We start from the raw sequence: 21253 nt of genomic DNA on the forward strand, positions 1-21253 counted from the left end.
AAGTGGATAAAGGTTGTCTAAAAACTTTGATCTCAAATCTCTCTTAAAGTTAGATATTATTTTATTTTTGTTAAATTTTTCATAGTTTCTTCTAATTTAAATATTAGAGGAGAATTAAAAATTAAAAATTAAAAAAAAACAAAAACAAAAAAAAATCAAAAAAAAAATCAAAAAAAAAATCAAAAATTAAAAATCCAAAAATATTTTTGTTTCTGTTTTAATTTGTGTGCTAAGTTTTCTTTTAGTTTTGTTTTTGTCTTGAAAAGTGATTTCAGGTATAGATAAGACTCATGGAGTTTGTGTTGAAGATTTCTGAGCCAAAGCCTCGTCCGTGAGCATCGAAGAATTCTCATTCGAAGGAGCAAGAAATGAAGATTATTCTTTCGACATTCAATCTTTCAACCCAGAAGCAAGGTGAAGCTGCAATTGAAGATTATATGACAGATTGCATTGAAGCCTCCTCAATCAGTCTGCCGCTATCGTTGTACCTGCTGAAGCGATCGAGAAGATTTGTTCTCTCTGAAGATTCTCAAGCTGAATGCGCCATCTTTCAAGAATCAGTACAAGAAGCACCTCACCCAACGTGCATTCAATGCCAAATTCTGAAGAAAAGCCCAACTACTCAAGATGAAGTCATTCATTGAAGATTCATCAAGTTCATCTTGAAGTCGTGAAGAATTTGAAGATTAATGTTGAAGCCAAGTTCTCAATGAAGATTATCAAGAAAGCGAGCTAATTTTTAGGGGGAGCTTGTTGGGTCAATTAAGAAAAGAAAGCTATAAATCAAATGGGAGATTGTTAGGTCAAAATATGCTTTATAGTTTACTTTTCTGGGCAATTATATTTTTGTGTAATATTTATGAATTTTCGGTCTAGTTTACGGCTGAGTTTACGGCCGTAAACTCATTTACGGCCCATTTGTTTCCGGCCCATATCCAACATATATAAATAGAGGTGTTAGGGTGAGGAGTAGAGATTGATGAACACGAAGTAGTTTACGGCCAGAGAGAAATCGTGTGTGTGAATCTTTTGTATCCAGATTATAATTCATATCAATACATACAAGATTCATATTAATTCTTCTTCTCCTTCTCTTCTATTTTTGATCTTACATCATCCGTTTGATTGGGATTCCGCACCATCAAACGGATCTGACTGATACACGGGCAAATTAGGGACTTACAATTCAGATGAAGTCACCCACTTTTAAGAAGGAGATGGAAGACAATTAAAGACTTCTATAGATAGGTGTTTGGTAAGATGCAACATAGATCCTTTCTCTTATTAATTCCATTACGGAAAATCTGAAACACAAATTAGTGAAATCATTATATGCAAAGACAGACACAAATTTCTAAAATCATAACTTTGGTGTGAATTCAAATTGTAGATGTTACCTAATTATGGTTGCTTTGGTAATCCCTGTAAGGAAGGCTGAAACACAAATTTGTAAAATCATTATATGCAAAGCATACCCTGCTGACATAACTGTAAGCACAGGGAACTATCCCTTCTTTAAAAACCTTTCATTCGGTGATATATACACTCTGAAAAAATAAAATAATAAAATTTAATTTATAGATATTAAATATTAACATATATAGTTAGACTTGAAATTATAATTACTGACTCCATAAGGTACCACAAATATTGATAACAAAAATCATTATAATGTAACATACCTTTTTATTCTTCGTTTGGTATTACTCCCCCTTGTGTTAGGAAGACATTCATCTCTTTGAGATATATTTTTTCAGACGCCTTTGATCCCTAATTGTCGAGCACAAGCAAGGTATCAATTTATGGAAACAAAATCGATTGTATGATATGTCGATGTAGATGCTTAAAAACGGAGTAAGGTGTGACCAAACCATAGAACTTACCTTCTATGGTGCGATTTAAAATCATAGTTTTCAAAAAGACTCAATGTTAGGCGAGAAATTATTATACCTGGACATTTATCCTGGCAGTAGACTCCTCATCACGTCCATCAGCAAACCGTTTTCCTAATCTCTTCTCTGATTTTTTTAAAAGATCGGTTAGTTGATGTGTAAATGCTTAAAAACACAGGTTCGTCAGTTTTCTTGTTGCTTTTGGGTTTTTCGGAGAAGCATCTGCAAAATTTAGGGATTGAAAATTACGGGTATAAATCATCCAAACCGAGATAGAAAGTAAAGTTTAGAGAACAAAAAACATTCCTATTGTAAGAAAGACAATTGATTAGTTTGAGAATATGGTCGGTGGACATCTGGAAAAAAAAGGTTATTGAAATAAAATACCAGTGTTGGTAAAATCAGAAGCCTTGAATGTAGGTGTCCGGAATAAGAAAATGTGTAAATTTGTAAACCTCTACCAAAAAAAGATAAGCAACAATAATGAAAAGATATCCATTCTAACTGAGCATGTTCAACAGCTATTCAGATTCAACCTGCCAATGAAACCCAAAGTTATCATCAAAAACTCAAAAGTGAAAATTTTATAAACCCCAAAAATGAAATAATTTCGAACTAAGTCCCTCCGATTTCAAGAAAAAGTGTACAATACAAATAAGAAATTAATGAATTGTACTATTAAGATTTCAACTTTATCATTTCTATGGCTTATATGCATTGACCTTGGTGAAGCAGACCCACGTCTCCACCACAGGTCATTAGGTCATTTAGTTGGCTTACTACTGCAATACAAACAACATAAAAATAAGTGAAAACTCGATTTTATAATATACATATAATGTTAAATCTATGTGAACCATCTATAGCACCCTAATCTAACTTACACCCTAACATCAGTAATCTTGTTTTACAAATCTGTACAGGTGGCAAAGGGGCACGAAATTGATAATCCCATGCAAGTTTGAAATGAATGTTTAACAACTTATGAATCTTGATGTTGTTCCTGTTACAAGAAATTCATTAAGTTAGAATCAGAATCGATTATCAAGAACGTGTATATTGTATAAGAATAGAAGATTGTAGAAACTAAAAAAGAAAGATTTATTAGGAGATATAATGTTTGAAGTTTAGTCATTTGTGATGAGTAACACCATTATACCAACAAACAGCAAACAATTTGAACATAATGCTCGTTGTCGATGTGAATTCAAAAGGTTATGGCTTTGATTATGAAGAGAAACGAATCTTTAAGAATAATCAAACCTAGAAAGAGATAGATACACAGTTTAGATACCCATTGGCAACGAAACAATGGATTGGAATGGAATTCAATTACAATCCATCCAAACCCCACCTAAACAATGGTCAGCACCATCCCCATCGATAGCTGTAGTCGACCTTTTTTGTTGTCCTGTCCACATAGCAACACAAAGGAATTAAGAGACATGACTAGGGTATAGATCGTCCTCGAAGAGAACTCACCATCGGTCGGTTGTGGTAAATCTGCTTGATTTCAAAACGATGAGAGATGTTGGATGTCGTTTTGTGCCAGAAAACGATGGGTGGGTTGTGGTAGCGAAAATCAGTTATATCTAATTCCATATTAAAAAAAAAACGAAAAAATTAGGGCTCAAATGTGAGTGGAGAATCGGAATGAGAACATGTGACGCTACCTCACAATTGTCGTTCCTAGGGTCTCGGTCGATTGTAGAGAAAGGGGGAAGGAAAGGTGGAAGGAGGCGAACCTGATTAGAGAGGCGGTAGGAATTGGGAAGGCTATGCTAGAAGTCGACGGTTGTTGCTGACGAATCTTCTGGCCTTGGGGCCGACGGTTGTGCGGTGGTAAAGTGAGGAAGAAACCAGGAGTGTCATCTATAGATCACATACACACAAGTATTTGGGTTACTATGAAACAAACCTGTACACCAACAGGAAATAAGGAAGCGTAGGGGTGGTGGACGCCGGTTCTGGTAGAGATGAATTTAGGGTTTCTGGAGACTGCTGGAGACTGCAGAGAGCGAGGTGAGAGAAGGATAATCTGGAAGAATCAAGATGAGACGGTGGATGGTTGAGGATTAAACCCGAGGAACATGTACGGTTGGGTTGAGGAGGTTGAAGAAGACGCAAGAAAGGAACTAACGAATGACAGCCACTTAAGGCGGTGGAGGATAGTGGCGGTGGTAATGAAAGGTTGAGTAGATCCCAATTTGAGGCAGTGGATATCGAGACTAACCAGACTCACGTCAACTAGGTACTGTTCTTAAGGATTGCCTAAGTTTAATATGTATATATAATAAGTCTAGGCTCAATAATTTGAGCCTACCAAACAACATAAACCCATTTCATCACATGATCTTTATTTTAATGGGATACAATTTATGAATTTAGGTTCAAGAAATTTCATGAAGTAAGCCAAGTCTAATGACATATACGATCCAAAATTTCAAAAATGTTTGTGGTCTTCTTATATTCGATTACATTTACATTCTTTGTTTTAATTCTAAAACTCCATTATACATCCTTCCATTCTCATTTTTTTCATTTTTTTACCCTAATCTAGTAATAACTTAACTTATTTAAAATACATAACAAAATATAAAACAAACTACACCATTAAAACATCTCGTCAATATGCCAAAACAAAGAGCAACGATGAACATATAAAAATTACTAAAGAGCAATAATGAATATATCGCTATAAAAGACTACTAAACGTTTAATACATTAATTAAAATGTTTTTTTAGCTGTTATAGACTTTTATAATATAAAAATATGTTTTGGTTCGTGATTTAACATACAAAATATAGGTTTAATAAATAAATAAAATGTTGCTATCCATTTATGGATAGTAGAAATATGTTTATAGAATGTGTAGATTTATATGTTACTAATGTGGTATGCTAAATTATGATATGTCCTTTTTCTTAACATCTAAAGCATTGGAGATGCTTTAAGAAGTAAGAACTTGGGAAAAAATGTCTTATTTCCTATAATCAAGGACAATCAAACAATCAAAAGCATTTATATACAAAATAAGTTTGAAAAGAATCGTTAAAATGGAAGAGTTAAAAGAATCCTACAAGAGAAACAATCATGCATGTTTCGCAAGAATACTACACCCTCTGCACATATATTCAGCTTTAAAAGATGATAAAACCAAAAAGTACCCATTAGGTTTTTTACACATCGAGTGAATTAAGCCAAAAACAAAAAGAAAGAAGCAGCACCATCTTTCAAGGATTCAATACTTGTTCCCCCCCCCAAAAAAAAAAAAAAAAAAAAAAAAAACAGAATATATATAACATTAATTCTGGAAAACTAATTAATTACGTTGTCAGGTAAAGAAGAGTTTGCATGATCACACAACTTCCTACGTTTACAGCCATGACAACTCATACAACATTCTAAATCAACTTGTTGGTGAAGTGATATATATTAAACATTCATTATCTGTTTTAAATGTACATTATTGCAGATCTTTACACTATTGAATTCCAGAAAAGAGGCCTTCCCCATTGTCATACGTTACTGTGGGTATCAGCAAAGGACCGTATAAAAATTGCGAGTGACTTTGATAACTATATAACAGTCGAGCTACCGGATCCAGTTAATAAGCCAAATTTGTACAACACTATAACGACCTGCATGATCCATGGTCCATGCGGACCACTTAACCAAAAGGCGGCGTGTATGAAGGAAGGAAAATGCAAAAAACACTTTCCCAAACCGTTTCTTGATGCTACATTTTTTGACACAGATGGATATGTACGTTACAAACATAGTTCTACTGCACACCACACTACTCGATTTGGACAGATTGTTGATAATGGAGACATTGTACCATATAACAAAAGACTTTGTTCACAGTTCCGTGCACACATAAATGTGGAGTATTGTGGATGGAGCATGTTGATTAAGTATCTATTTAAGTATATTTCCAAAGGTGCAGATCGTGTAAAATATACCATCCAAAAACAGGTAAATGCCGATGTGGCATCCAGCTCAGTGCCTACTGCTGCTCATGAGAGAGTGACGAATCATGATTGTCGTCCAATAAATGAGGTGCATAATTATTTGGATGGGCGGTATATCTATCCACATGAGGCAGCATGGCGAATATTGGACTTTCACATACATCATCGATATCCACCTGTTCAGGTTCTAATTGTTCATGAGGAAAATATGCAACAACTGGTGTTCAATGGGGACAGTTCCATACCTGAGGTGTTATCTAATTCGTATGCCAGCACTACTACTCTCCTTGGCTGGTTTGAAAGCAATTCAAGGGACCCTCAAGGTCATGATTTGACATACCTGGATTATCCAAAAAATTACAAATGGGATAAGTCGAGTAAATCCTAGGATCGGAGAGTTTATGAATCATCAAAAATGATAGGCCGCCTTGTATTCGTACACCCGACCTCTGGAGAGCTGTTCTATTTACGGATGCTACTGTGTCACCAAAAAGGATGTACGTCGTTTAAGGATTTGTGTACTGTAGCTGGAACTGTCTATCCAACTTTCAGAGCTGCCTGTAATGCACTTCGATTAATAGGTGATGATGTTGAGTGGTTGACATGTTTTACAGAAGCTGCAACGTGGGCAACCGCATCACAACTACGATCACTTTTCTGTCACCTACTCCTTTTCTGTGAAGTTAGCAATCCGCTTCTGTTGTGGAACACTGCCTGCAATAGGATGAAAGATGACTACTTACATAGCCTAAGCGCTGAAGTACCAGATAAGGCAGTAACCTCTATGGCTGGGATTGTTGAACAGCAACTACTTCATGATTTAGATGACATGCTCCGGTCCGCTGTGCCATCTAAATCAATGAGAGACTTTGGACTTACTGTTCCGTCAGTCGATGTCACTGGCGTTCTACGAAATCGCCTGCTATTGGAAGAAATGAGTTATGATAAAGAACGGCTACGGAAACAACACAGTGACCTTCTACCAAAGCTAAATCGCCACCAACGATTAGTGTACAACAATGTCGTCTCTTCCATTGAGAACAACAAACAAGTACTAATATTTGTTTATGGCCACGGTGGCACTGGTAAAACATTCCTATGGACGACCATTCTTTCCTATTTGAGATCCATGGGAAAAATCGCTTTGGCTGTTGCTGCGTCCGGAATCGCATCGCTTTTGTTACCGTCCGGGACAACCGCACACTCAAGGTTCAAATTACCTATCGATTTAAACAACAAAAAATCATGTGATATAAAAAAGCATACCTTCCTTGGCGATCTTTTACAACGAACAACACTCATACTATGGGACGAAGCACCAATGAGTGATAGAAGATGCTTCGAATATTTGGACCGCTCACTTAGAGATGTGTTAGACTGTGACGAAAAACCATTTGGAGGAATATAGGTCCTTTTGGTGGTGATTTCCGTCAGACTCTACATGTTGTACCAAGGAGCACACGTTCAGAAATTATAGGGTTAAGTCTATCGAGTTTGTATTTATGGCCATATTTTAAAATTCACTTTCTGCATACGAACATGAGACTTGAACCCTCTAATACAATACCCCTCTTTAATGACTTTATCTGACTTTGCCACATGGCTCTTAGCTATTGGTGATGGGCATATAGGTGTGCCTGATAAGGATGACCCACGAGACTCAAGCTGGATAGAAATCTCATCTTCACTCCTAATATCACCTTCCCCTAATTCATTACAGACCTTAATAGATTTCGTGTATGGGGATGATACACTTAATCAGTCGACTGCGTCACAACTTTTAGCAAGAGCAATAGTTTGTCCCACAAACGAGTCAGCGGACGAGATAAACTGTCAAGCTCTCAAAATGGTCGCAACAGCTGCCAGGGTATACAATAGTACTGACACCATGCAGCCCATTGGAAAACACACATCAGATTTTGAAGACCTCTATCCAATCGAATATCTAAACCAACTAACTTTTCCAGGAATACCACCCCATGAGCTTCTACTTAAGGTGGACTGTCCAATAATTCTTTTAAGAAACATAAATCAGAAGGAAGGTTTATGCAACGGTACCAGGTTGATTGTTTCACAATTGTTACCAACCGTTATTGAAGCAACGATCATCACGGGCACCTTGATCGGAAAACGTGTGTATATACCACGCATAAAGTTCATACACAAGTCATTAGATTTACCATTCGTATTCTCACGCAAACAGTTTCCAGTTAAAGTTTGTTACGCAATGACTATCAATAAGAGTCAAGGTCAATCGCTACGTAAGATTGGAATCTATTTGTCACAACCCGTTTTTGCGCATGGACAACTTTACGTAGCCCTCTCCCAAGCAACATCACCGGATTCGATAAGAATACTGCTAAACAACACTGATACATGTAAAAACAACGAAACAAAAAATGTCGTTTACAGAGATTTACTACAAAAAGTTACTTCAACTGAGGTCTACAGTATCACTCCCTGTCCAGCTTTTGAACATCACTACTACTTTTCATTTTATTCATATACAAATTTATTATTTACAGAATTCCTACTTATTTTTCTAATTTTATATTCACATTCAAATATAGAGCTTACATGTATACATTTATTTAGATTACAGAATGCAAACAACAAATGACGACAATTTCCGAGCTCAAAGCTGAGGGTATTGGAGGCCCCTTACAGGTTAGAATACTACACAAATGGAAACACGATATCCGACAATACGAAACCTGGTACCTGGATGTGGACAAATACATAAGTTCACACGAGAATATATCATCACAAAAACAGGTTTCAAATTTTAATTATCCGTCAGATGAAACATGTACCAACTATATTTTTAGTTATTAGTATATTATATTCACATAAACAACCAATATGTTCTTTAATTAAACATAATTTTTTACAAAAAAATACCATACTAATTTATGAACGTTCAACTAAACCAGCTTTCCAGTTTACCATTTACAAGAAATTTAAATTTGTAGAAAGCAGACCCCTTAATAATCACTTATCAGTATTTACAAAAACCAATTACTTTCTTGCCCAAATAAACATGTGTTATCAACGGATCATGCAATTATACAAGAACAAAAATACAAGTAATACCATTGAATCTAATGTGAAGATAATATCTTTCTACAGTAGATGCAATCCAAATTCTTGGACAGCAAACAAACTAGAGCTACATTGAATCTGTTTTAATGTTTTAGAATGTTACATTATATCGGATTATAGCTGTCCTAAATTAGACAAGTATCAAAAGGTTCTAGAAAACGATTTCTATATTGATGTTGGTCTGAAGTCCACCATACAACGAATTCCAGACACAATCACAATTCCAAAAAACCTGGTTTCAATTCGTATCAAAGTCAAAGCTGATTGAACTCGGAGAAGCACCACCATACTATCTAGGTATTCACTGTGCTATCCATATAACCAAAATAGAAATATGCATTACACATCGTTTGTATAGAATATTGAACTTCTTTTTACTACTAAATTAACAATTTCTGTCATTTTTTGTTATTTGGCTGAATATCTTGGCTACTGTTACCGACTGCTTTTAAAAATAATACATTATAACTTTCCGATAGTTCTTACTCATCGTTCCCAGCTGCTTATCGTTTTATTTTCTGTTAAGCCCAAAACATGTATAGGGGGTACATTAGTCACATTTTTAAATTAAAAAACCAAATGAAAAATTGAAAAAAAATTACTTAGTAGCCTTTCTTCCTTTGATTTCTCAGACTGTCATAGTTGTTAACCCTGACAACAGCTTATGCACTTACTTACAAACAGACTTCATTGACGTTCTTTCGAAGATATAGGATTGCACAAAAGCAAATCGAGAACCACTTGTGTTGCTTATACTAAGCGACGAAAGATATATATATACTAACCACCAAAACACACACATAAATCTCATCATCCCTAACTAACCACATACAAAATCATATTCCATTAGTGGCAGTGAACTTGCAATAAATCTATGGAAGGAATGTATAACAAATACGCAGAAATTCAACCGTGCCTCCCTAAATGACCCATATGCAACAACTGTTGTTGCAGTAACGAACCTAAAACAATCAAAATCTTATGGTACCGTCTTCTACAAACATACATATATATATGTGTGTGTGTGTGTGTGTGTGCATCATCTCTATCACATCACATCTCCTAATACCCTTAACCACGAAATATCATCGACTAAGATCGTCGCATGCCACACATATCTATGTCAACCCTGATATACAGGAGACAACAGCACTCATAGATCTGTAAGTCACATAAATTACCGAACTTTTTTACGATATATATCAATGAAATTGTATACCAACAGCAACGACGTTATAGATTCACAGGACCCTCAAGGCCAATACCTGCGTTATCGGGAACGCCCACAACCTTATACGAAATGAAACTGAAAACCATATTTGATCTACTAGTAAGACGACAACAATGCTATTAGTATTTACTAATACAGTCCGTTTGACATTCTCACATTCGTTTACTTTCTATGTATAGGATAAAACTTTCATAGTAGAGGCCTCAATCAAGGAATTTCACTTCCAAAACACTTGGTACCAAACAACATGTCCATTCTGCAAAGTTCCAATTTTCAGAAGAGGCCCCCAGTGGTATTGCAGTGCACATGGACTAATTGAAAAGCCAGGCTACATGTAAGCATTCTCTAAAGCACACAAACAAACCACTATTCGGTCATCATACTATTTACAGATTCTTCATATGTATAGATACAACCTTACTGTTACCATTGCCGACACAACGAACACCATACCTGCAATAGTGTCTGAAACATCATGTCGTAAGCTGTTAAAATCATCACTTGAAAAATTCATATCCAACAACCCGGTGACAAACAGGAACACCTTGCCTTCAATCATGACGGATCAAAAAGAACAAACCAAAACCATGTGTATACAAATGCTAAGGGCATCAACTCCTGACAATATCCGTTTCATAATAATTGACATCCAACAATCAACTACACCACTAGAGACACCCATCCCAACAACACCCGGACAAACACTGACGAAAAGAATCCGATCGGATAACAAAACACCTGAGGCAAGCGAATCTACACGCCCTGTCGTACGCACCCTGACCTTTACTCCACCAGGTAAAAGAAAATGTAATAATGTCAAAAGTAAACTCCAAATTACGAAAACCAATACTAATACTTTCTAAATTCTTCTATCACAGGCCCACCAACAACAACATTTCTGAAGCGAACCACAAAGTAAGGAGTAACAACGAACAGGACCGTCAGGTCCAACTTTTGATTCGGATACTAATTTTCCCTTTGTAGCAAACAACATTAACAACTATCCTATGTAATATAAACAATAATAAAGAAACACCGTTTGCATGCTTGCACTCTACCAGAATTTCACAAAACAAATAACCATATATACTTATTTAAATATATAATAGGCTTCCAAACATGCACCCGACAATATCTAATACTATGGATACAATGACATATGCAAATTTAATATCATACCAGAACAGACAAAAATTGCATTAATCTATATACATGAATAACTTACCCGGAATGATTTTATATTAATACATGAATAAACATAATAAAAACCTTTGGAATTACTATATATGCTTTCTTTTGTGCAATCTCTTATCTTCGAAAGAACGTCAATGAAGTCTGTTTGTAAGTAAGTGCATAAGCTGTTGTCAGGGTTAACAACTATGACAGTCTGAGAAATCAAAGGAAGAAAGGCTACTAAGTAATTTTTTTTCAATTTTTCATTTGGTTTTTTAATTTAAAAATGTGACTAATGTACCCCCTATACATGTTTTGGGCTTAACAGAAAATAAAACGATAAGCAGCTGGGAACGATGAGTAAGAACTATTGGAAAGTTATAATGTATTATTTTTAAAAGCAGTCGGTAACAGTAGCCAAGATATTCAGCCAAATAACAAAAAATGACAGAAATTGTTAATTTAGTAGTAAAAAGAAGTTCAATATTCTATACAAACGATGTGTAATGCATATTTCTATTTTGGTTATATGGATAGCACAGTGAATACCTAGATAGTATGGTGGTGCTTCTCCGAGTTCAATCAGCTTTGACTTTGATACGAATTGAAACCAGGTTTTTTGGAATTGTGATTGTGTCTGGAATTCGTTGTATGGTGGACTTCAGACCAACATCAATATAGAAATCGTTTTCTAGAACCTTTTGATACTTGTCTAATTTAGGACAGCTATAATCCGATATAATGTAACATTCTAAAACATTAAAACAGATTCAATGTAGCTCTAGTTTGTTTGCTGTCCAAGAATTTGGATTGCATCTACTGTAGAAAGATATTATCTTCACATTAGATTCAATGGTATTACTTGTATTTTTGTTCTTGTATAATTGCATGATCCGTTGATAACACATGTTTATTTGGGCAAGAAAGTAATTGGTTTTTGTAAATACTGATAAGTGATTATTAAGGGGTCTGCTTTCTACAAATTTAAATTTCTTGTAAATGGTAAACTGGAAAGCTGGTTTAGTTGAACGTTCATAAATTAGTATGGTATTTTTTTGTAAAAAATTATGTTTAATTAAAGAACATATTGGTTGTTTATGTGAATATAATATACTAATAACTAAAAATATAGTTGGTACATGTTTCATCTGACGGATAATTAAAATTTGAAACCTGTTTTTGTGATGATATATTCTCGTGTGAACTTATGTATTTGTCCACATCCAGGTACCAGGTTTCGTATTGTCGGATATCGTGTTTCCATTTGTGTAGTATTCTAACCTGTAAGGGGCCTCCAATACCCTCAGCTTTGAGCTCGGAAATTGTCGTCATTTGTTGTTTGCATTCTGTAATCTAAATAAATGTATACATGTAAGCTCTATATTTGAATGTGAATATAAAATTAGAAAAATAAGTAGGAATTCTGTAAATAATAAATTTGTATATGAATAAAATGAAAAGTAGTAGTGATGTTCAAAAGCTGGACAGGGAGTGATACTGTAGACCTCAGTTGAAGTAACTTTTTGTAGTAAATCTCTGTAAACGACATTTTTTGTTTCGTTGTTTTTACATGTATCAGTGTTGTTTAGCAGTATTCTTATCGAATCCGGTGATGTTGCTTGGGAGAGGGCTACGTAAAGTTGTCCATGCGCAAAAACGGGTTGTGACAAATAGATTCCAATCTTACGTAGCGATTGACCTTGACTCTTATTGATAGTCATTGCGTAACAAACTTTAACTGGAAACTGTTTGCGTGAGAATACGAATGGTAAATCTAATGACTTGTGTATGAACTTTATGCGTGGTATATACACACGTTTTCCGATCAAGGTGCCCGTGATGATCGTTGCTTCAATAACGGTTGGTAACAATTGTGAAACAATCAACCTGGTACCGTTGCATAAACCTTCCTTCTGATTTATGTTTCTTAAAAGAATTATTGGACAGTCCACCTTAAGTAGAAGCTCATGGGGTGGTATTCCTGGAAAAGTTAGTTGGTTTAGATATTCGATTGGATAGAGGTCTTCAAAATCTGATGTGTGTTTTCCAATGGGCTGCATGGTGTCAGTACTATTGTATACCCTGGCAGCTGTTGCGACCATTTTGAGAGCTTGACAGTTTATCTCGTCCGCTGACTCGTTTGTGGGACAAACTATTGCTCTTGCTAAAAGTTGTGACGCAGTCGACTGATTAAGTGTATCATCCCCATACACGAAATCTATTAAGGTCTGTAATGAATTAGGGGAAGGTGATATTAGGAGTGAAGATGAGATTTCTATCCAGCTTGAGTCTCGTGGGTCATCCTTATCAGGCACACCTATATGCCCATCACCAATAGCTAAGAGCCATGTGGCAAAGTCAGATAAAGTCATTAAAGAGGGGTATTGTATTAGAGGGTTCAAGTCTCATGTTCGTATGCAGAAAGTGAATTTTAAAATATGGCCATAAATACAAACTCGATAGACTTAACCCTATAATTTCTGAACGTGTGCTCCTTGGTACAACAGGTAGAGTCTGACGGAAATCACCACCAAAAGGACCTATATTCCTCCAAATGGTTTTTCGTCACAGTCTAACACATCTCTAAGTGAGCGGTCCAAATATTCGAAGCATCTTCTATCACTCATTGGTGCTTCGTCTCATAGTATGAGTGTTGTTCGTTGTAAAAGATCGCCAAGGAAGGTATGCTTTTTTATATCACATGATTTTTTGTTGTTTAAATCGATAGGTAATTTGAACCTTGAGTGTGCGGTTGTCCCGGACGGTAACAAAAGCGATGCGATTCCGGACGCAGCAACAGCCAAAGCGATTTTTCCCATGGATCTCAAATAGGAAAGAATGGTCGTCCATAGGAATGTTTTACCAGTGCCACCGTGGCCATAAACAAATATTAGTACTTGTTTGTTGTTCTCAATGGAAGAGACGACATTGTTGTACACTAATCGTTGGTGGCGATTTAGCTTTGGTAGAAGGTCACTGTGTTGTTTCCGTAGCCGTTCTTTATCATAACTCATTTCTTCCAATAGCAGGCGATTTCGTAGAACACCAGTGACATCGACTGACGGAACAGTAAGTCCAAAGTCTCTCATTGATTTAGATGGCACAGCGGACCGGAGCATGTCATCTAAATCATAAAGTAGTTGCTGTTCAACAATCCCAGCCATAGAGGTTACTGCCTTATCTGGTACTTCAGCGCTTAGGCTATGTAAGTAGTCATCTTTCATCCTATCGCAGGCATTGTTCCACAGCAGAAGCGGATTGCTAACTTCACAGAAAAAGAGTAGGTGACAGAAAAGTGATCGTAGTTGTGATGCGGTTGCCCACGTTGCAGCTTCTGTAAAACATGTCAACCACTCAACATCATCACCTATTAATCGAAGTGCATTACAGGCAGCTCTGAAAGTTGGATAGACAGCTACAGTACGCAAATCCTTAAACGACGTACATCCTTTTTGGTGACACAGTAGCATCCGTAAATAGAACAGCTCTTCAGAGGTCGGGTGTACGAATACAAGGCGGCCTATCATTTTTGATGATTCATAAACTCTCTGATCCTAGGATTTACTCGACTTATCCCATTTGTAATTTTTTGGATAATCCAGGTATGTCAAATCATGACCTTGAGGGTCCCTTGAATTGCTTTCAAACCAGCCAAGGAGAGTAGTAGTGCTGGCATACGAATTAGATAACACCTCAGGTATGAAACTGTCCCCATTGAACACCAGTTGTTGCATATTTTCCTCATGAACAATTAGAACCTGAACAGGTGGATATCGATGATGTATGTGAAAGTCCAATATTCGCCATGCTGCCTCATGTGGACAGATATACCGCCCATCCAAATAATTATGCACCTCATTTATTGGACGACAATCATGATTCGTCGCTCTCTCATGAGCAGCAGTAGGCACTGAGCTGGATGCCACATCGGCATTTACCTGTTTTTGGATAGTATATTTTACACGATCTGCACCTTTGGAAATATACTTAAATAGATACTTAATCAACATGCTCCATCCACAATACTCCACATTTATGTGTGCACGGAACTGTGAACAAAGTCTTTTTTTATATGGTACAATGTCTCCATTATCAACAATCTGTCCAAACTGAGTAGTGTGGTGTGCAGTAGAACTATGTTTGTAACGTACATATCCATCTGTGTCAAAAAATGTAGCATCAAGAAACAGTTTGGGAAAGTGTTTTTTGCATTTTCCTTCCTTCATACATGCCGCCTTTTGGTTAAGTGGTCCGCATGGACCATGGATCATGCAGGTCGTTATAGTGTTGTACAAATCTGGCTCATTAACTGGATCCGGTAGCTCGGCTGTTATATAGTTATCAACGTCACTCGCAATTTTTATACGGTCCTTTGCTAATACCCACGGTAACGTATGACAATGGGGAAGCCCTCTTTTCTGGAATTCAATAGTGTAAAGATCTGCAATAATGTACATTTAAAACAGATAATGAATGTTCAATATATATCTTGTAATGGATGATTTGGGTAAGAAGTGATGTCTATCTTGTAAGATATTCGATATGGAAATTATAAGGCAGTCACAATTATATGGATTGAATATATAGGAACTGATAAACCGTTGCTAATAAGAAAGTTAAGCATGAAAGGGCAAGAATAGTAGGTTCTTCATCAAGGGGTATTTTGGCTACAACATATATGTAGGAAGAGTGGAGGTTATATGTATACACAATAGTAAAAAAAAAAAAAAAAAAAAAAAAAAAAAAAAAAAGATATATATATATATATATATATATATATATATATATATATATATATATATATATATATATATATATATATATCTGTTTTGATTCATTGGGAGCAGAGCAGTCAATAATCAAAAAGTATAAGTGAATTTTAAGGAATAAACAAACAGCAGATAAAAGGGTAAGATATATATACACATGTACGTTTGAAAGTGGTTAGAAAACTGGCCAACAGATGAATACGGGTTTACATATGAAATTTTCAGTAAAAAAGAACGTGTTCAATTTTTATAGATAAATGATAAGAGGGATAATTTTGCAACAACGTACAACAAAATTTAAAATGCTGAAGTAAACAGAATCAGGTCAATAAGGAGGTATATATCATACAAAAAATATTGAAAATCGAATACAATTTTGTTCAGCTAACAAACTGAAAATGATGAAGAAAACAGAAACTGCTCAATAAGAAGATATATATTACAAAAAAATATTAAAAACTAAATAAAATTTATTTCAGTTAAAAGGCATAAACAGTCATATTCCAAAACTACCCCTGCGGTATGTATGTGTGTTTGTGCGTTTTACTTTGTAGGTAAAAAAGAGTATCATGGGTTGTGTAATAGAAGCCAGCATGTAATGCCAACAAAAGAAATTTTTTTTAACCCAGGGGTAATTTGGGAACAACATATACAGAGTAAAAGTGCAGGTGATATGTGTAGATACAGTTAAAAAAATAATAATTATAAGTCTGTTTTTCTTGACGGGGATCAGAAAAAATTAAAAAAGGAAAAAAAAAATCATGCTTACAGCAATTAGACTTGGAACTAAGGAAATTGAATTTAAAGAAAATAGATACAGTGAAAAAAAAGGTAAGATGTGTAAACATAAAAAGAACAGAATCGAATTGTATTTTCTTTTGTGGAAAATAATATTAGTACGTCATACAATAGTATTGTTCCAATGTTACACCTGTAATATGGAAGAAATCAATTATATTTTTCATATAGTAGTGTTGTTAGAAAATAACCCCTGCAGTGTGTATGTGTTTTTGTATGATTCATGTAAAATAAATTTAAGGATTCCATGAAAATTTATTTAATTAAAAATTCATAAAACAGAACAGGGGCATGTGATACCACTACTGGAAATGAAAAGAACAATAGGTGAAATACATTTTCTCTGCCTAAGGAAAACATACAACAGTAGCGAAATAATAATACATGAAGTAACTAAAAAAATGGAATGGAATCGTATTTTCTTTTGTGGTAAATAATTTTACAATATCATACAATAGTGTTGTTCCAATGTTACCCCTGCAGTATAGAAGAAATCAATTATATTTTTTTCATATAACAGTGTTGTTAGAAAATAACCCTTGCATTGTGTATCCATGTTTTTATGCTTCAGGTTGTAAATAAAGAAGAATAGTATGAGATGAAAAATGTGAGGTTATAACAGAATAGGACAATGGGGACAGGGGCAGTCAATCTGCCCTATAAGAAGGTGTATATCATGTAAAAAAAATTCCACAATTCGATAAAAATTTATTTAATTAAAAATCATACAACAGCACAGGGGCATTGAGAATGTTTTTTTTTATAAAACAAAATAATAATACGTTTAGTAACTAAAAAAACAGATTTCAATTATATATTTTTTCTTGGAATATAATTTAATTACGCAAGTCATAAGGATCCTGCAAGCAGATGAACCTCTTAATCAGATAAAAAATTGCATAAAGGAGCCAGGGATATGTAAACATATATAATCTAGAAGAACTGAAAAGAAGGTAAACAGAATGCATACGGTGCAAAATGCTGAGTATAACAAAATGAATATTATATAAAAGATACCAATACATACAGAATTAGTATACAAAAAGCAGATAGAAACAGCACATACATATAAAAAAAAAACCGATAAAGTACAGATAACATCAGATGAAATGAAAAAGAGTAGGCAACTGGGGAACATACATGCTTCAACATCGCCAAAGGTTTTGTCCTTTTTAAGAAAACAGGAAAAATAAGAAGAACGAACGCCAAAATTTACCTTACATAGAGAAAGAGGGATGTCGATGAAGGAAACCAATGAGCAGAAAGAAGGAGAAACGGAGGAGAAAGAAGTTTAGCAAAGGAACACAAATATCCATAAATTGACATGTACATCCGATAATACCAATAAAGGACCCACTGTTCGCCACGTTGACGGTGCTCGCAACATTTTACAAAACACCCCCTCTAAATAAATTAAAACGGCGACAAAAATTGTAACCACATTACAGGGACCATAGTTGGATAAAATTTCAACAGTTTACTGTTGAAATTTATCACAACTTTAATATATATATATATATATATATATATATATATATATATATATATATATATATCAAGTCATTAGCACTAACTAATATATGAATATAGGGTTTTTTTTGTGGATACAGAAGTAGCATTTTTGTTGGAAGAGAAAAAGAAAGTAAAGGTCATGAAGACAACAAAACTTCAGCTATAACCTCATAAAAGTAGCTTAAATTATTGTTATAACCTGCCCATATCATATTTTCTGTGGATGTGGATGTTTTCTCACATAACATCATTTCAATGGTCCTTGTAACAATCTACACATAGCCATCAATGCGATTATATGAGACTATGAGTTAGAAGAAGAAACAGCTTATCGCATTCAATGGTAATGAAATTCGTTAGTGACCACTTCATCTACGACATTGAGCTTTCTTTTCAAAGTAATCGAATACTTATTTCATTTCATGAATCGATGTTAATCTATAGTTTTCCTCCATTTTTCATTTTCGTAGAAAGTCAATTTTCACCTCTTTTCTTCAAAAAATTCAGTACATTTGCTCTGTGTGTGTGTGTGTTTGAGAGATAGAGAGAGAGAGACCTCTTGTTGGGACCAAATAGAATGATGATGGGAAGGTGGAGGAGGAGAGGGCGCAACTTCCGAGACGACCACAAAACATTGATTGAGGAGCTTACGGTAGTCGGATGGATCGTCTTCTCTGAGCAGAAACGCCATACGGTCACCGGCAGGACAGCAATGGAGACAATGCCCACTGCCCTTGCACTTTCTTTGAACCGGCGCCGACGACATTGGAGGGATCAGGGATAGTATGGTTTCCGCTAGAGTACACGCACGATTTTGAAACAATTTCCATAGCACCCCGGGCACTCTCTGCTTCTTCGTCATCTGATTCCGAATACTAAAGCACAATCGACACTAGATATACTGAAAACGAAATTTTAGATCTGCGAATAAAACTTGGGTTTATACTCATGAATACACAATAGTGATTGACGTTTGGAATAGTGACTGAAACTTTGCAGAAGCCAGAAGGGAGAGGGAGGGGTCACGTCTCATTATTTGAAAACTGCAAATTTAGTCCCATATTTATCATCAAACTACATCTTTGGTCCCCGTATTTGAAAGGGGTCAAACTTTAGTTCATGTTTTGACTTGTTGACTAGTATTTATAACAACTATTTACTTATAAAAAAATCTATTTTTCTATAAACTTATAAATTTACCACTTTATTTTATTCTTTTTCACATCATTCTATTTTTCTTCTATTACACATACATATATAAATACATTTTGTCAACTTACTCTCCCACCATAGAACAAAATCTCAACATTCCACCAACAAATCGAAACCGTAATGTTGACGAATCGTTTTCGTTAGACAATACACCACATCAATTTTCGAGCTTAGACTCCCCACAATGTAGTTTCATGAATTTGCACCAAATCTCCACATCCCACAACAACCAATTTTCCAACATCCTTTTACACAACAATTTTTTTCCAACAAACCGTTTTCGTGTATTATGTACCAACAACCTTTCATGCAACCACAACTGATACTAGAAACACCATTCGAGCAATCAAAAAGAAAAGGGAAAAAAGACTAATTCCGTTCCAACGGGATTGAGGAATTGGTCGGAAAAAGAAGAAACCAATTTAGCCAAAACTTGGTTTATAGATAGTGGAGATGCCATTATAGAATGTAAAAGTTTTGATTGTGGCATGATTATGGAAGAATCAAACTAAAAGTTTAAAAAAGTTTTGTTAAAAGGGAAGAGTTAAAGAATACTACCAGAGAAACAATCATGCATGTTTGGCAAGAATGTTACACATTGTGCACATAAAGTCACGACTACAATAAGTAGTAATATAGTTTACTGAGAGCTGACTTTTGTAAATCTGGTTGAGACAAAACATCAAACACGTTGAGATCAACTTTAAAAGATGGTAACACGACAAAGTATTCATTGTTTTTACACATCAAAAGTGCATCACCTAACTGAGGTTTCAAGGATTTAATACTTGATTTTCCATAATAGGGAGGAGTTAGACTTGTGAGCAGCAAATTTCAAGGCAGGTGACAGCGACACCATTTGTCCAAGATCATCAAGTGAAGTTTTCAACAAAAAAGCACATCCTTATAACTCCCTGTCTTCCGCTTTAGAACTTCATAGTAAGCTTTTATCCAAGCCATTCCACTTCTCTTTTTTTCATTCTCAGAATTGGTCTTAAACTTTCATCACTTACCACACAACCAGAATACATCTGTTTCTTCATAAGCTTATATGAACACTCAAAAATAACAAAACAAAGATTTATTGATAAAAGAGTTCCCAAAAAGAGAAAACTCTTACAATATTTTACATTTTTTCCCTTCTAAGGGAGGAATTACTCACTATACATTGAACTGAAAATTTACTAGATAGAGAGTGTTTTTTCATGCACTCGTTATTGCGATGCCCCTAAACAAAACATAACTCTCAATTTATAGATACATTGAGAGGGTCTGATCCCCTCCTATTATGCCAGGCATGACGTTTTTATCCACTAAAGATTACATTATTGTGGACGGCTGGAAAGCTTTTAATAATGAAGAAAGACATTGTTATTTTGAGTGGCGGGGGCCATTTAACACGTGAAGCATCTTTCTTTAAGATGATGAAGATTTGTCATCTTCAGAGGAGGGCCCTTCCTTTGTCTCCGAATCTTTGCTTTCGCAAAAGTGACAAATCAGCAGAAGTGTTGGTGTGTAGCATTGGATACTTCCATGCTATTGTTCATGAATTTTTCGCCAAACTTGGAGGCTTGACGAAGATCTTCTTG

General features: G+C 35.2%; 2 protein-coding genes and 1 long non-coding RNA gene across 19 annotated transcripts; 1 reads left to right on the plus strand and 2 right to left on the minus strand.

Moving 5' to 3' along the window:
• Positions 1 to 1017: 1017 nt before the first annotated feature.
• On the minus strand, positions 1018 to 4162 carry LOC111877658 (uncharacterized). 15 transcript variants are annotated; one of them, XR_008230625.1, is made up of 8 exons: positions 3638 to 4162; positions 3375 to 3484; positions 2777 to 3303; positions 2615 to 2674; positions 1951 to 2114; positions 1683 to 1770; positions 1398 to 1547; positions 1018 to 1304 (listed from the first exon to the last, which is right to left on the minus strand). It is a non-coding gene; the product is annotated as an uncharacterized LOC111877658 (long non-coding RNA). The 15 variants fall into 15 exon arrangements; XR_008230620.1 differs by having other exon boundaries at positions 1951 to 2428; XR_008230626.1 differs by having other exon boundaries at positions 1951 to 2674; positions 2777 to 2895; positions 3247 to 3303; positions 3638 to 4161.
• Positions 4163 to 7443: 3281 nt separating this feature from the next.
• Positions 7444 to 9237, plus strand: LOC111896803 (ATP-dependent DNA helicase PIF1-like). Its single transcript, XM_023892794.2, has 3 exons — positions 7444 to 8310; positions 8463 to 8584; positions 9090 to 9237. Exons 1-3 carry the CDS (start codon positions 7444 to 7446, stop codon positions 9235 to 9237), a joined length of 1137 nt encoding a protein of 378 aa, XP_023748562.2.
• Positions 9238 to 11290: 2053 nt separating this feature from the next.
• Positions 11291 to 19466, minus strand: LOC111877602 (uncharacterized). Of its 3 annotated transcripts, XM_052769138.1 has the most exons (3): positions 19009 to 19466; positions 18157 to 18724; positions 11291 to 15814 (listed from the first exon to the last, which is right to left on the minus strand). In XM_052769138.1, the coding sequence occupies exon 3, from the start codon at positions 13743 to 13745 to the stop codon at positions 12702 to 12704; it is 1044 nt and encodes a 347-aa protein (XP_052625098.1). In that variant the 5' UTR covers positions 13746 to 15814; positions 18157 to 18724; positions 19009 to 19466; the 3' UTR covers positions 11291 to 12701. The 3 variants fall into 2 exon arrangements, with proteins under 3 accessions (XP_052625098.1, XP_052625097.1, XP_023729892.1); XM_052769137.1 differs by lacking the exon at positions 18157 to 18724.
• Between the last annotated feature and the right edge of the window lie 1787 nt (positions 19467 to 21253).

The sequence above is a fragment of the Lactuca sativa genome, chromosome 3 (assembly GCF_002870075.4).
Source record: "Lactuca sativa cultivar Salinas chromosome 3, Lsat_Salinas_v11, whole genome shotgun sequence".
NCBI lineage: Eukaryota > Viridiplantae > Streptophyta > Magnoliopsida > Asterales > Asteraceae > Lactuca > Lactuca sativa.